We start from the raw sequence: 14,028 nt of genomic DNA, 5'->3' as shown, positions 1-14,028 counted from the left end.
AGATGCAGGTTGAGATGCATTGAGTTTGTGCATGCAATGCTTGCTGAGATCTTCGGCATGTTATTGCTCGATAAACACGTCATGCTAGTTAAAACCAGTGTTTTTCTTTAAAAATTGTTTTGCAATTTGTGCTATTTTTCATCATTTTGTGGTAAGAAATCGTGTGGTTTACTGTTTACTGTAAGAGTGCAAGTAGGGCGTAGTGATTGAATATACAGTAAGAATGCATGTTTTTCTGTACAGAGAAAAATGATAAAAAACTTGAGATAACATTTTATATTGTTTATAGATAATATTACCAAAAATAACATTATCTTAAGCTCTTAGTAGAACTGTTTTCCCAGCGGTCATGTAAACAAAATATATTTTTAATTGATATTAATGAACTGAATTCAGTTGTGTAAACAGTTCTACTAAGAGCTTATAGTAATATTATTTTTGGTAATATTATCTATAAACAGGCCAAAGGTCCTTAAAGAAATATAGTCTTTTAAAGACTAAGAGGAATATACAGAACATAAATAAGAATTTTTGATAAGACAATTTTTGTAACCACTTTTGGATAGTGTATTGATATTAAGTCGATTCGGCTTTTATTGTCATTTTAAACATGTACAGCTACAGTAGGTGCTACATACAAAAACTATGAACTGCAAAACTACACAGAGCTATTGAACACTACTTTTTTAACATACTGTAAAGTGCATGTCTGATATACAATAAGTGATGAGACAAAAAGGCACTTGACAGTTTCAGATTTCCTGGTGATGTGGTGATATGAAGAGCTCAGATGCAAAAGCCACTAAACGCCACCTCTGTCAAAGGCGGAGTCCATGATGTTTGAAAGCCAATGTTGATATTTGAAATCACCTAAACAAACACGCCCCTACCCCAATAGAATCTGGACCTTCTGTGGATAGACCCGCCCCACACATACGCAACCCGGCATTTGATTTGATTGGCTATAAGTGTGTTTTGGTAGTCGGCCCGTCTCCTTTTCCAACGCGTTTTTCAAACATCGTGGACTCCGCCTTAAAAGGTCACATTCGTTCTGATCCCATTTTTTAAACCATAGGGGCTGTTTACACTTGGTATTAGATGTGTTTTCATCGATCAGATCACAAGTGGACGAGAGAGACACATTACGTTTACACCTGGTATTTAAATCCGTCTCTTTTGTCCACTTTCGACCGCTTCTGTCCTGAATGCTGTGAGGGGGTGGTCTGTGAGACGGTGGGCGAGTCTCTCTGCTGTCATTCAAACCCGAGCGGGAGTAATAATGAGTTTATATAGACGCAAACTAATATTATGTCGGAGTCCACTGCTTGTTTAGCAAGTAAACATGCTGCACAGAGTTTTGTAAGAGCTTTCTCTGAATTTTCAGCGCAATTGATGAAATAGGATCGCGCAACTTTCACACGCTTTCAAAACGAAACTACGGAGATCAGCCGCTTTAGTTTTATCAATGAAAGGCTAAAAATAGCGCTGTTCGCCGTATGTTCACGCCAGAAGTCAAAAAAAGACGTAAAACTTGTGTTTAATACCTCAGATTAGATAAATGGGCAGAGAGAAGGCGGTCGCGTGTGGCTGTTTGAACACATTCAACCACATGTGCGTTCCGCAACTCCAAAGCGATCCGATCAAAAGTGGTTTCGACTACCTCTGGATGTGGTTAAAAGTGGTCGAAAGTGGACGAGCTCAAAACGTTTTGAACACAGTTTACACTTGGCATTAACGTCGTCCACTTGTGATCCGATCGACGAAAACGCATGTTAATGCCAAGTGTAAACAGCCTCATAGTTAGTGTGTAATGTTGCTATAATAGCATAAATAATACCTGTAAAATGATAAAGCTCAAAGTTCACTGCCAGGCGATATATTATTTAACAGAATTCGCCTTTCAAAACCTACAGCGAACATCTGGTTTGGACTACAGCCCTCTACTTCCTGCTTTAATGATGTCAGTAGAACAGTTTTTTGACTAAACTCCGCCCACAGGAATACGCCAGTCGCCAGCTAAGGACAGTGAAAACAGCGGTATACACATAAGTAAATTGTGTGAAAAATACCGCGTTTTTTTACACACTAAACATGAACACATGTTATATTGCGCAACGTAAACACAATCAAAGCTTCAAAAACACAGAAAGAACGGGACCTTTGAAAATGAGAATGATATTGACCGGTTGTGCTCTGCATGTATAATAACTTAATTAATTAAAAACTTTTCTCTCAAATCTACTTAATCCAGAGTGCACGCCATTCAGAAATACTGTAAGCAACAGACAAGTTTATTCAACAAAAAATTGCCTTGTTATATTAAAGGGCACCTATGGTCCGATTCACAATTTTACATTTCCTTTGGTGTGTAAGTGTGTATAAGTACATGTTAACGATATGCAAAAGTTACAAACCCCAAAGTAAACAATGACGCGAGTTATTGTCTCCAAAATAAATCTCTGTTCTTGGACTACAACAAACACACGGATTGTAGGCAACAGTTTACTTCCTGGGATTGGTGATGTAGACAAGACTGATCTTATCATAATTCCTCCCGCTTGAACTCACAGCCTGTAAGTTAACTCTTGTTAGCAACCAAATCTTTCAAACATGGTAAGGAGGGTCACATTTCCAGCTGACATCAAAGGTATCCAGGCCAATCAAAACGTACAGATTAGCTGGCCAATCAGGGACACCAAGCTTTTCAAATCTGTGCGTTTAAGGAAGAGAGTGAAATCTGGAGGTACAAAAATGTACGGTACGTGGAAAATAATTCGTTTTTTAGCTATAAACCACGTGAACACATTATATTATAGCAAATATAGAAAATAATAGCGTTGTGTTTTAGCAATGAAATAGGTGCTCTTTAACTAAACATTTCCTATTCTACAAATCATCACTTAACAATATGAGAAACTTTATTTGACATGTCTTATTAAAAAAAAAAAAAAAGCTCTTGACTTCACCATACAAATAATAAGTAACAATAATATCAAAACAATTGCAGTACACTGTAAAAAAAATCCGTAGAAATTGCAGCTGGGTTGCCGGTAAATTACAGTGGATTTGGATTTATGTTATTTGCTGGCAACATTTTGTTCAAGGTTAAATGAACATTTAACATTTGCAGGTCTTTGTCTTTACAGAGTAAAACAAAAGAACTGCATCAGGCAAAGCATTTTGGGAAACAAAATCTGAAGCAAAAAACAGAAAAAGGTTGTTGATGATTTCTGGTTCCCAGAATGCTTTGCATGAGGCTGTTATTGTATAGTTTTATTCTGTGGAGATAAAGACTTGTTGATGTTTAAGATTTATTTAACTTTGAACAGACTCTTGCCATTGAATGACATGGGTTTGAATCTGCGGTGAATTACCGGCAACCCAGCTCAACAACATTGTAATTTCTACGGATTTTTTTTACAGTGTATAGTATAAAGTATAATAATTACAATATAATAGTAACGGTTCATTTATGTAAGCTACAATATGTGATGGGTAACATTTTCAAATCCAGAGATTTAAAAAGCTAAAATAAATTAATTCAACTCAAAATTTCATGCAATTCATGCATTAAACTAAAACACTTGAGTAATGGAAGTGTACTTATATATTTGGGTTAAAACAAAATGAGGGTTAACCGTGTGGTTTGTAGAATCTGTTCAATGCCATGTTGATTTTTCAGCAAAACATCCTCTAAGTGAATGGAAGAAAAACTAAATGAATGACAGTACGCATACGTCATGGTTCAAGATTTTTTTAACGCGGTTAAAGGAGGTTTACAAAATATATTAGGATATTGTCCGAATTTTTCAGCAGTTTTATTCAGAAAGGACAGTGAAGTAGAGATTTCTGCATGCAATTAGAGGCTGTTGCAACGAAAGACCAATGAATTGACTAAAGGGAAAATAAAGCATTTCAATTACTGACTAATAACCCTTTCATTGCCATTAAAGTAAAATGAATTAACCTAAACAGTTGAAAGCCAAAAACAACTTGGTTTTGCAAGTCAATTCAGCCTACTATTTACACTTTTGACCTGTGAATAGTTGACATAAATTATAAAAACTAGTTGAAGGTGTTTCACTTAATTTTTTAAGTTAAACTAGCATAAATATTTATGTTGATTTGACAAAAGTTCTGCATATTTTTTCCATTGTCGATTAAGAAAGGTAGTGCAAATAAACCTGATATTGATTAATGGGGTTTTGTTTAATAACCTAAAATAAATGCTTTTTGAAATGCTTTAGTGTATGACAAACCCATTGTGAAAAGGAGAAATATCCCATGCTGTCTTTTAATTAATACGAGCTCATAAAAACAGCGTTCATAATAATTATACAAGAATTAGGAAAGTGTCATTGAAATAGTTTTAGATAAAGTATAGCGCGTCACACCGCAGGAAACTGCTTTCGCTGCTTGACGAGTCATATCAACCACCCGCATATTTACAGTAATTGTCTCGCCGAGTACTTTCTTACTACAAAGTCATATGCTGTGTTTCAGGTACCCAGGATGTTTTCGCGTTAGTTATGTTGTTATTTTTTCCATTATTGCCAATTGACTCGATGGCACTGCGACTGGGTAATTTACCCCCCAGATGATGTTTCTAATAATACAGGCCCTCTCATGGTTTACACTAGAAATATTAATTAGACAAAGTTCGCCGGGGCTAAACTCCCCGTCCCACAAATACGCTCTTGACACATTTCCTCTACCCAAACGTCCACACCGTGCACCCGTGGGAGAGCTCCTAGCACGAGTTTCAAGTAACAATGATTAAAAATATATGACACACTTTTAAATAATATTAAAACAATATGCACTTTGGCCAGTCCCAGCGGATGCTGGAGATTGAACGCCTTGTTTTCTTAGCCGAGTGCGTGCGGGTGTTTGACAGCTCTAATTTGTCCATTGTGCTGTGGGGCTTTTTGAGTGAAAGTCGACTTGATGCCTCGCATGAGCACGGTGAGACCCCGCTCGCAGTTACCGACTCCTCGCTAGCGCGCTAATCATCACGAGCTGTCTGTGAACAAATCCTTCAAAGTCGCTTGAAGGAGAGTCGCTCAGGAATTTGCCGTAAACTGTAGTTCCACATCCCAAAATGATCCTTTCTATCCTGATAGCAGCTGCATTAAACTCATTAGACTTTTTTTATTTACTTTGGTCTCTATTGGCTGTCACGCTAAAAATACCGTGGCCTGCCTTACTTTGCGCGTTCTATCATTGTCTCGGCACAGCATGGCCTTTATTGCCATGCAGACTTTGGCATAAATCTATCCGGAGGAGATAAATTGTTTTTAATGTGTGTCTTTTAATATTATACTTTTTAAGAGTTCTCTTCTTTTTTATGGCATTGTAATTGTTCACATTTCTTTCATTTCTAAAGCTTGAAAATACTCTCACAATTATGTGATTTGTCTGAAACAGAACGTCAAGCCTCGAGTTGCGATGATGGTCTGGTGAGATTTTATGCATGAAAATCGGACTACATTTTGTTAAATCTGTAATAAATATGTGTTTAGACCTCTATATCTTGTTTTTGTAGTTTTCACAGTGAGAGGAAATCGATTTGGAAAGTGAAATAAAATGAATGTGAGAGCGAGTGGAAAATGCTGCACTAGGAAATGTTAACGGTAGACTTGAGTCATTGTTAAAAATTGAGGCTTTTCTTCTCAACAACGTTACAGTGCATTTTTCAGCGCTCATTTCTGTCATCAACTCACTCCTACATGTCTTAAATGAATAAGGCTTCAGTATGATATTGAAACGTTTGGATACATTTTGGAAAGTTTGAAAGTGGATGGCCATTGGTCATCACCATCCATTTTCATTGTGTAAGACACATAGTCTGGATATTCTGCTTAATCACATACTGTAAGTGTTTTTATTTTCTGGCAAATAGCCATTTTCAGTGCATTGCTTTTCGGTGTGTCAGGATGAGATTTGAGTGTGTGGTTTACTTAAGTTTACTTTGCTTGGATGAAACTTGAGATGGTGTTACGACACTGAAGTTAAATAAACTTTTCAGTGCGGCTGTCTATTTCAAATATTATACAGGGTTATTGGCAGGTCCACACAGAATGTTGCTGAAACCTCAATGGACTTCTGCAGAAAATTTTACATTTACTGTTTTACAAAATTCCTGACTCTTGTTTGACCAGTAAAATTATACTATTAGAAGCTACTATAGTATTTTACAATGTTTTGAGGATAAAATAACATTTTCTTAACTGAATCATTGCAGATAATGCACTATATCAAAAAGTATGTATCTTCGGTTTCCAGTACTCTTTATTTGTCTATAAAAAGTGTACTTGTAAATCTGGGGGGAAAAATTCAAGGCCCTGAGATTTCAGTTTTTTTAAATAGATGTGTCTCAGCCAAATATTGTCCCAATATTTATTCAGCTTATATCTACCTTCAATCTGCATTTTATTTATGTATAGCTGTTCTATTAAATACATTAAAGTTTTCCTCATTCATTATATTAATGAATGTGTTTACAGTAAAGCCAATCTCTTTTCTTTATACGACTGTAAATACACATTGATATTTCTGAGCACTGGTTACTGAGTAATTGACTGTGCTAATGTTTAACATGTTTTACAAGTTTCTCGCTGCGTTTTCCTCGATGTTGATCCGGCATGTCCTGTTTGTTCCGCAAGCCGAGCCGGACTTAGAGGAGGATCGTAACAAGGTCGCCAAGATCCGCCCCATCGAGTGGCCCCATCGTCGCCAGCTGTAGCCCACCCATCTTAATGCTTCTTTAAATGTCAGAAGAACGTCTGTTTGTTTGTCTTGGGTTTCTTCCCCAGCTGTTTATTCAAGAAGCGCCGCATTTACATCGACCTCGCTGTCCATTTATGCTCGCCCGCTCCTTTCTGTGCTTTTAGTCTAACCTCTCTCTCCCTTTCTTCTCTGAAGAGTGTTTACATTACGACTTGCCCTCCGTGTAACCTATGCGATCTGTTGATCATTCCACCTGGTTAATGTTAAATTGCTCTTTGCGAGAAGATGTGTTTGTTCATAAACAGAAAGAAAAGGCCCTCTTGTTTACCGTAGGCATGGCAGCAATCGGTTATTAAACAAATAGCGGGCTTTGTTTGTAAGAGCTGGTGGACGAGCGTTCGCCCTACAAGGTGTGGAAGCAAACTCGAGAAAAAAAGCAAACCTGTCTGTGCAAACTAAGGTACGGCTGGAGACCGCAATGGGGTTTTCTCGATGTGTTGGGCCTGGAGTGGGCCGGCGAGATTACAAGGGCTGTTTGGTTTCATCACCGCTGTCATTTCCTCTGTGAGAGGGGGCGACGGGCAATTCTTCTTCACCTTGACACAGCGTTAGCTCAGATAGCCCAGTGAGTGATGCAGTGTTACATCCTGAGACTAAAAGGTCAAACCAAATACAAAGACATTGGAAAGACAGACTTTGAAGAGGCTTAGCATCCATCGCGTTCATTGATGAAGATTTCCTAAAGCATAGTAATTATGAAGGGTCATAAATCATAAAGTGTATCTTTAAATAAAAAAATATTGTAAATTGAACCAATCATATTAGTTCTTGCCAGCTTAAGAATGTACTTTTGCATTCATAAAAAAGTCGGGTTAACATGCATGAAACGGTTAAAAACGGTAAGAAGTTTGTTGTTTGTTTTAAAGCACCATAGCCAAAATACAGCTGTCCGTGTAATTCGTCTGGAATCCTTGGGGAACAGCAGCGAAGAAAGAAAGATGGTCACACACACACCTATTGTGTCATACAGTTCGTTGTGTTGTCTAGACAAGCAACAAGGTTGAACCTAAACAAAAATGATCATGGGTTTTGTACTTATTGTGACTGCTTATCATGAATGTTGTCCCTTTGTTGAGCGCTTGTATAAACAAGGGTGGTGTGAGAACGCCGACTTGTAAGAGCAGGTGGGCTTTCATAACTTTCGGGAATGACAGCATCTTTTTGCGATGATGGAGTCTGCGTTCCGGGCTGGTGAACGCCACACACAAACACACACACACGCGATCCATAAACACATGTTCTTCCAGTCAAATTGTGGGAAATAATAAATAAGGGGAAAACTCCTCATTTTCTTTTTTTGCTTATGCTTATGCTTTCATGTCAGCCAGGTGTGGCATACATGTGATTTTTTTTTTTTTTGTGTGCGTGTGTATGTTTCAAATGAACCAAACGAAACATCAACAAACAAAAATTCTGACCTTGTTGTATTATCTGTTGTTTGTTCCAAACACTTGTTGTGTTTAGCAAGCAGACGTTTTGCCTGGAAAAGGTGCAGACATCTGATGATGATGATGATGGTGGTTTGATAGTTGCCTGCTGGCGGGGGCTTTAATCTCTGCGGGAATTTCCAATATTTTGACATTTTTGTCTTAAGACTTTGTTTTCGTTTTGGTTAAAGCTCGGTAAACACTGTAAATAAACAAATCTGGTTCTTGTGAAGTCTGTGTGGGGTGGTAATTTTTTGCTCTTGTCAATTATTCGTGTTCATATTAAATACAAAATTGCACATCAAGAAGCCACAAAGGCGAAATAAATTCGAGACACTAGCTTAAATCATAACGCCACTGAGATTATTAATGCCCGTCCACCAGGTTATTTTTTCTCCATCTATTTGATATTTGTGATGGATAACAGGCATTTTCTATCAACCTTTTTTTTTAGGGCGCGATATTGCAGCTTTTGAATTATTCCTTGATGAAATTTAATGAGAAAGTAGATTTATGGGTTTCATTTGTTTGTCAATCCGAAATTAATTGGGTGTTAATTTTAGCCGGCCCTCTTCAGACGTGCATTGGGGCACGTGTGCGTTACTCCGCATTTGTTGCGGCTTCACGTCTTTATTGTGGGTCACTAGTTTTGCATACATTAAAATAGCCCCCCGGCGCATTCTCGTGATTACTTTTAGAGATGCCACGCATTCGGAAATTTACGCCCTTCCTTTATAATTATGAAAATTTAGTACGGAATGACAGTGCATGCATAATAGCTATTATCAGCCTCTTTATGGAGCACAATGAAAAAAAGGAAAGGAAACAAATGAGACACTAAACGCATAAACAAAGAGGAGAAAAAGAGAGGACCTTGCTAAATAGCTTGTTTGGTAGAGTACCAGCTATTTGCTGTGTTAGTCTTTAATTGAAAGGATTATTGTGACCCATGTGTACAGTTCAGTGTTTTTTGAGAGACGAAATAAAGCTAAAGTATGGAATGTGCGGAAAGACTGACAGAGAAATAATGGTAGCATAGCCGAAGCTGTGGCCTAGATTTTTGAGCTTTTGAATCTCTTTTTTTTAAACAAACAAATACGAATTAGGAGCATTTCCATCAAGCCGTTTGAGCGAATGACGGTTGTATTGGTAACCTACTAACCAACAGGCACTCTTAGAAAATGGAGACAGGACTTATATACTAGCAGTGCAACTTGTAATTGCCAAATTGAATGCTGTGCACAGAAATAGAAATGCCAAATTTTTGATGCAGGTACTGGCAGCAAGGGCATCACGATGATGTCGAGCTCATAGACGTCGCTTTCTTCCATTGTAATGAATTGAAGCCAAAAATGTCCGACTATGGGCGCTGCCTTGTTACGTAAGAACATCAGTTTGGAGCCAAGGCATGCGCAGAAGGAATCATCCATGTAGCCAGAAGCAGAGCTGCAGTATAAAACTTCCGCCCAAACGCTCATGCGCCCAATTCAACCACGCCAATCTTAATGACATTCCCCATTTCTATAGCATCAAATTACTAGCTAAAATGAAACTTATCACAAAATGAACAATTGAACATATATCAGCGTGATAAAAACTACCTTAAAAGACCAAAACCATCTTTTTGAAAATTTTTATTGGAAGTTTAAATAATTTTTTTTATTTAGAGCCGAGTCCTGTTTGTTTGCATGGAGAGGGCGGGGTTAATGACTTGTAAAATACTCTCAGTAGTGATGTTATTGCAATCGTGACCAGCAGTCAGGCTGTAATTTTATCAAATGTTATTTCATTTTTTAGTTTTATTAATATGGGAAAGACAAAATCAGCAGATACAGCTAGACGATCAGGCATGTGGGTTTAATGTTTGCTACTTCAGAATTTATTCGGCAAATGCGTTCCCATCTCTCTCATTCACATTTTTTTCCGCATAAGTTAAAAACCACCTCAAGTTAACATAAAAACGTTATTGCGAATTTTTATTTTTGAAATTTGGCGTTTCACTCTGCACTTCAAAATGCAAATAAAATTAGGTTGATGGAAACGCAGCTATTGTTTCCCATCATTTTTGCATTATATAAATTAAAGCCAAAAATGTTCGACCATGGGCACTGCCATGTTCCGTTAAAATGTCAGTTCGGAGCCAAGGCATGTGCAGAAGGAATCGTCCGTGTAGCCAGAAGCAGAGCCGCGGTATAAAACTTCCGCCCAAACACTCGCGCGCCCAATTCAACCACGCGGATCTTAACGACACGCCCCATTTATATAGCATCAAATTACTAGCTAAAATGAAAGTTATCACAAAAATGAACAATTGAACATATATCAGCGTGATAACAACTACCTTAAAAGACCTAAACCATCTCGCCGCACAAGCCCTGAAAAGTAAAGCCAAAACGTCTTGATCACCCCCTAGTGACTGGTCCTAGTATAGGTCATAAACCCCGCCTCCCCCATGTTATTCAATGGGACTTAAGGCCAACTAAACAACTTAATTACACTTCAATTATCTTTTTTCTGAAGCTGGTTTCTGTCATTTACTGTAGTTTTTATCAGGCTGATGCAAATTCAAGTGTTTGTTTTTTAAAAAAAGTTTATTTTTACTTAATTAATGCTATAAAATTGGTGGTGTCATGTCATGATTGACAGCTGTGATACACGCATTCTGCGAGGGCAGGGCCTTGATTTCGTGGCTTTACTACCTGCTCACTACTGCGCAGGACTGGTCCCGAAATTGCCACTGCGCAGACTCAAGACCCAAGATGTCAGCGCCGTATCGGGACACTGGTTGCTTCATTTTCCACCAATGGAAAAGAGCAAATGGGCGTCGTCCATCTTTTTTTACAGTCTATGGTCGAGCACCATACAGTAAGCTTATTAAAATAATTTTTCCTTTTTAAAACCTGATAATTTAATCAAGATGAAAGGTAATCATAAATTTTAACAATATTTATTGTTTGAAAATGTAATAATTTATATCAATAAAATACTCTCAGTAGTGCTGTTATTTCAATCGTGACCAGCAGTCAGGCTGTAATTGTATCAAATGTTATTTCATATCAGCTGATACAGCTAGACGATCAGTCATGTGGGTTTAATGTTTGCTACTTCAGAATATATTCGGCAAATGCGTTCCCATCTCTCTTATTCACATTTTTCTCTACATAAGTTAAAAACCACCTCAAGCGAGCGTAAAAACTTTTTTGCAAATTAAGTAAATTTGGCGTTTCACTCTGCACTTTAAAATGCACATAAAATCAGGGTGATGGAAACCCAGCTATTGTTTCCCATCCTTTTTGGATTATATACTGTATTACTATTAAAGCTGGCAAACCCTGGTGTGAACACTTCAATTGACAAATTACTTAAAATAATACAAGTTTGTATTTTTTACTACTTTAATTGTGTATTGTAGTCTTTCCTGTTTCTCATTCTTGAGTTCATCAGCTCCATTAAAAATAGACAATGGAGGACCCCGCAGCCATTCGTTGGTCTAGATGGGTCAGTGCCCAATGTGTTTGTCCTCCGCTCCCCCCAAACCCGGATAACAATTATCAAGCTGTCTGAGAGGGTAGCATTATAAATCTGAATTCTTTTCAATTTTCACCTGCCTTTGTGATTAGCACCCACTGCTTTAAGGGCATTCATTCTGCCTCATATCAATAATTAATAAGCCGAGTTAATTTACTTCTGCCCGACTTGGTCAGCTTCATTAAGATGGTCTGAAACGGGGCTACGAGGCACCCATCATGGCTGATGTAAATGCAAATATATAATTTTAAGTCTTGGGTCGAGACGGATGGATCGGCCTTCAGGGAGAAAGCTCGATTTTGTAAGCTGGGGTTTGCGAGAACAAGAAGCTATTATACGTATTTGAAATGCCTTCAAGAAAGTATCATGTATTACTGGAAGTACATCTGAATATTTTGGGGTTTGTTTGTTTGCGTGTAGGCCCGGGACCGCGGTGTTAACTGAACACCCAGGATGTGAACTTTAGTTGAGAAGTTTTGATTTGGGAGGTCTGTCATCCATCCAGCTCCCCTGCCCTGTTTCCCATTAAAAAGCCATCGGGCTGTGGCTCTTCTGGGAGCGATGCGAGTAAATATATCCATTTCATTCGAACGGGTTTTGTTTGTGACGGCCCGTGTTTTCTTGGGCCTCATCTCTGCCGAGACGTGACTGAGGTTGGGTTCCCATCCCATGTGAGCTCTTTCTTCATTTTCAAGCCCAGCAGAAACAGGAAAGACATACAGAAATGATTTGAAAGCTTTTCAGCCCACACCTTTCACTCGGATGCTCGCAGAGTGTCTGTACTGAAAGAAAGAAGAAAAAGCAGGTGTTGTTGAAATAAAAGTTTTGTCACATGTATTATCTTATACGTCAAGGTATGTTGAAAACAAAGAAGTGGACAGCACAGACAGGGAAAGATGGGAAAAGTGAAATTGAGCGGGACAATGAGAAATTGATGTTTGCTTGAAAGAGTTTGAATGGGGGTTTTGTTTAACACTTTTGTTTGTCTCTACGCTGCAGGTTTTTAAGTCATGATGCAAGAGTCAGGGACAGAGGCGGCAAGCAACGGAACGGCCAATCAGAACGGCATCCCACCAGGCGTGGACGGACACAGAGAAGTTCGATCCAAAAGTGCCACACCTTCTTCTGACATCACAGCATCCGATATTTTGAACTTCCAGCAACAGCAGGTGATTTTTCCTTTCACCAGTCTTTTTCTTTCTTTTGCTCATCAATAGTTCTTTCTTTCCTGTCTTCCTTTCTCTCACCAAACAGTTTTTCTTTTTTTCTTTCAGTTCCATGCGATCTTTCTTCCTTTTATCTATCTATCTATCTATCTATCTATCTATCTATCTATCTATCTATCTATCTATCTATCTATCTATCTATCTATCTATCTATCTATCTATCTATCTATCTATCTCTAATCTTTCTTTTTTCTTTCACTAATCATTTCTTTCTTTCTCTCACCCATATATCCTTTTTCTCCTTTCATTCACCAATCTTTCTTTTACCAGTCTGTCTTTCTTTCTTTCACCAATCTTTCTTTCTCTCACCCATATATCTTTTTCTTCTTTCTTTCACCAATCTTTTATTCACCAATCATAATTTTTCTATCATTCTTTCTTTCTTTCACCAATCAATCTTTCTTTCTTTCTCTCACCTTTCTTTCTTTCTTTCTTTCTTTCTTTCTTTCTTTCTTTCTTTCTTTCTTTCTTTCTTTCTTTCTTTCTTTCTTTCATTGTCTTACCAATCAATCTTTCTTTCTTTCTTTCTTTCTCCATTTTTTTCTTTTTGACCAATCTTTCTTTCTTTTACCAATCTTTTTTTCCTCACTAATATTTCTTTCTTTCTTTCTTTCTTTCTTTCTCTCACCAATCAATCTTTCTTTTTTCTTTCAGTTATCCGATCTTTCTTCCTTTCATCAATCTTTCTTTCACCAATCTGTTTATCTATCTATCCATCTATCTTTCTTTCTTTCTTTCTTTCACCAATCTTTTTCTTTTTTTCTTTCACCAATATTTTTTTTTGTTTATTTTACCAATAATTCTTTATTTCTTTCACCAATCCTTCCTTCTTTCTTTCACCAATCCTTCCTTCTTTCTTTCACCAATCTTTCTTTCTCTCACCCATATATCTTTTTTCTCCTTTCTCTCACCAATCTTTCATTCACCAATCTTTTTCTGTCTTTCTTTCTTTTATTCTTTCATTCTTTCTTTCACTCACCAATCAATCTTTGTTTTCTTTTTTCTTTCTTTCTCTTACCAATCAATTTTTCTTTCTTTTTTTCTTTCACCAATCTTTC

General features: G+C 37.5%; 1 protein-coding gene across 10 annotated transcripts in view; it reads left to right on the top strand.

Moving 5' to 3' along the window:
• Positions 1-14,028, top strand: part of foxp1b (forkhead box P1b) — a 246,457-nt gene that overhangs the window by 105,621 nt on the left and 126,808 nt on the right. For all 10 annotated transcript variants that reach the window (XR_008646236.2, XM_055212476.2, XM_055212472.2 and 7 more), the window contains one exon: positions 12,744-12,913. Coding sequence is in view for 9 of the 10 variants with exons in the window: in XM_055212476.2 (XP_055068451.1) it covers positions 12,755-12,913 (159 nt within the window). In the remaining variant the exon portion in view is untranslated. The remainder of the gene's footprint in view (positions 1-12,743; positions 12,914-14,028) is intronic.

Source organism: Misgurnus anguillicaudatus, chromosome 8, assembly GCF_027580225.2.
Source record: "Misgurnus anguillicaudatus chromosome 8, ASM2758022v2, whole genome shotgun sequence".
Lineage (NCBI taxonomy): Eukaryota > Metazoa > Chordata > Actinopteri > Cypriniformes > Cobitidae > Misgurnus > Misgurnus anguillicaudatus.
This window is presented reverse-complemented; position numbering and strand designations above follow the sequence as displayed.